General features: G+C 37.6%; 1 protein-coding gene across 1 annotated transcript; it reads left to right on the forward strand.

Annotated features, from left to right (window-relative positions):
• Positions 1–113: 113 nt before the first annotated feature.
• On the forward strand, positions 114–2142 carry LOC102306731 (the record flags this gene model as incomplete). The annotated part of the gene is made up of 3 exons (XM_014331575.2): positions 114–691; positions 1132–1416; positions 1823–2142. Coding segments are annotated over exons 1-3 (648 nt in total), but the record flags the coding sequence as incomplete, so codon positions are not given.
• Between the last annotated feature and the right edge of the window lie 5 nt (positions 2143–2147).

The following is a 2147-nucleotide window of genomic DNA, read 5'->3' on the forward strand; positions in this document are numbered from 1 at the left end:
TACCTCTGGTGCAAATTACTGACCTCTGTCATCATTTTAAGTGGGGGAACTTGCACAATCGGTGGCTGACTAAATACTTTTTTGCCCCACTGTATGCTGTGTCTTTGAAAGAGCCTACAGCTTTAATTTCCTCTTCCTCCTGCAGGTTGGCTGCAGTAGGGGACACCTCGTTACTTTTGCCTGTGGAAATGTTTGTTGTGTTTGTGGTGGTAAGGAAGAGGTCTAACAGGGTGCAAAGCTAAACAGGGGTGAAGCTGAGTCTTCTGTGTAAGGAGCTGTCTCTCTGTAGACACTTTCTGATGGTGGCTACTGCCTAAGTTGTGAAATGTGAGCTGATAGTTTAAAATGTGGACCTTGCTGATGAAGTCCGTGGAGAGTGATGAGTAGTGTTTCCCATAAGTATAATTTGTGGTTTATAAGGTCAGATTATTTTATCATTATACTGAACTTAACTGAAAAAAGTCTAAACATAAACTGTTATTACCTTATTATCATGTCATTGATGTTTTATTCCAAACAGATCAGTGTTGGATGTATGTGGCCGAGACACTAAAACCTTAACATAAAGAAATGAATGTGATGTGATACATAACTGTGTTCACAGTTTCTTCTGGTAAAATCATCTTCTTCTTGTTTTATAGAAAGATCATGGGAGAACCTGTAGAACAACCACCAACCAAAGCATCAGCAGGTAGGAAATCTGTGGTTTGTCTGATGAGATGTATGGATGTACATGAGGTAGATTCCCTCTTTGTAACATTTTTTTTTTTTAGAAAAAAAAGATATTCTGGCATTTGTTAGAAAAAAAATGTCAGAACATTTAGACTTCATTATATATATGCTTGCCTTTAAAACAAACAGTCTCTATCGTTATAAGTACATCAAAATCAAATGTTTCGAAACATGTCTTAATCTTTTTTGGCACATTTTTATAACATGAGAACTGCCAATCTTGTCTGCCAAGCTTGGCAGAAAAAGCAACTGGACTTTTTGTTTTTTACTTTGAACCCACACACCCTAAAATTCAGTATTTGAATATGAGATGATGAAGTTTTAATTCAACAGATTTAGAGTATTTTTCACATGATTGAGATTAAGATGCATGTTTATGTCTCTTTATTCTTCCTGTAGAGGAGGAGCTTGCCAGCGTGCGGTCAGCCTTTGTTTGTAGGGTGTCACCAGAAATCCTCACACAGCTCCTTGAAGATCTTGTAAGTGACGGTGTCTTAAATGAATTGGAGAAAGAATCAATACTGGAAGGGAACCCAGTCAGAGCAGACAAGGCACGCTGCTCCATCGACTCAGTGAGGAAGAAAGGCGACCAAGCCTGCAGGATAATGATCAGACATCTTCAGAGTATAGATCTCTCTCTTTTTTCTCAGCTGCGTTTATACTCTGATCCATCTGCTCAGCAAGGTGAGGTCATGTATCTCTATAAGAATGGTCACCACCAGGTTTGTTGCGATGTGAAAGTGTGAAACTTCAGAATTCATTGTAAGAAAAGGGGGAGGAAAAGAAAGAAAAGCCATAGTTGTTTGACTTGAATGCTTCAGGAAAAAAAATGAAAACAAAATGCCATATTTATATAGAATAATGTAAAGCATTTATTTTTGTGTCCAGAAATGGTTTACATTATCTGTCTTCTTTCTAATTTACAGCAGGAATTATATTTGAATACTGAATGTCTGTCAGGTGCTTCTTTTAAATGGTGAACATAGCAGTAGGGATACATTATAACACTTGAACATTGTACTATTTGGTAACAAAGTTATTTCTTTTGTTTTTTTTTCTGTTATTTCTTTCTTTTCTTTTTTAAATTCAGATGTTCTTCAGGATTGTCAGCCTAAATTCAAGTCTAACCTGAATAGGAAGTTCCAGTGTGTGTTTGAGGGGATTGCTAAAGCAGGAAACCCAACCCTTCTGAATAAGATCTACACAGAGCTCTACATCATAGAGGGAGGGACTGCAGAGATCAATGATGAACATGAGGTCAGACAAATTGAAACAGTATCCAGGAAACCAGACAGGCCAGAAACAACAATAAGAAAAGAAGACATCTTTAACGACTCACCTGGAAGAGATAAACCAATCAGAACCGTGCTGACAAAGGGAGTGGCTGGCATTGGGAAAACACTCTTAACACAAAA

This window comes from Haplochromis burtoni, unplaced genomic scaffold (genome assembly GCF_018398535.1).
Source record: "Haplochromis burtoni strain Fernald_Lab_line unplaced genomic scaffold, NCSU_Asbu1 Contig_3385, whole genome shotgun sequence".
Lineage (NCBI taxonomy): Eukaryota > Metazoa > Chordata > Actinopteri > Cichliformes > Cichlidae > Haplochromis > Haplochromis burtoni.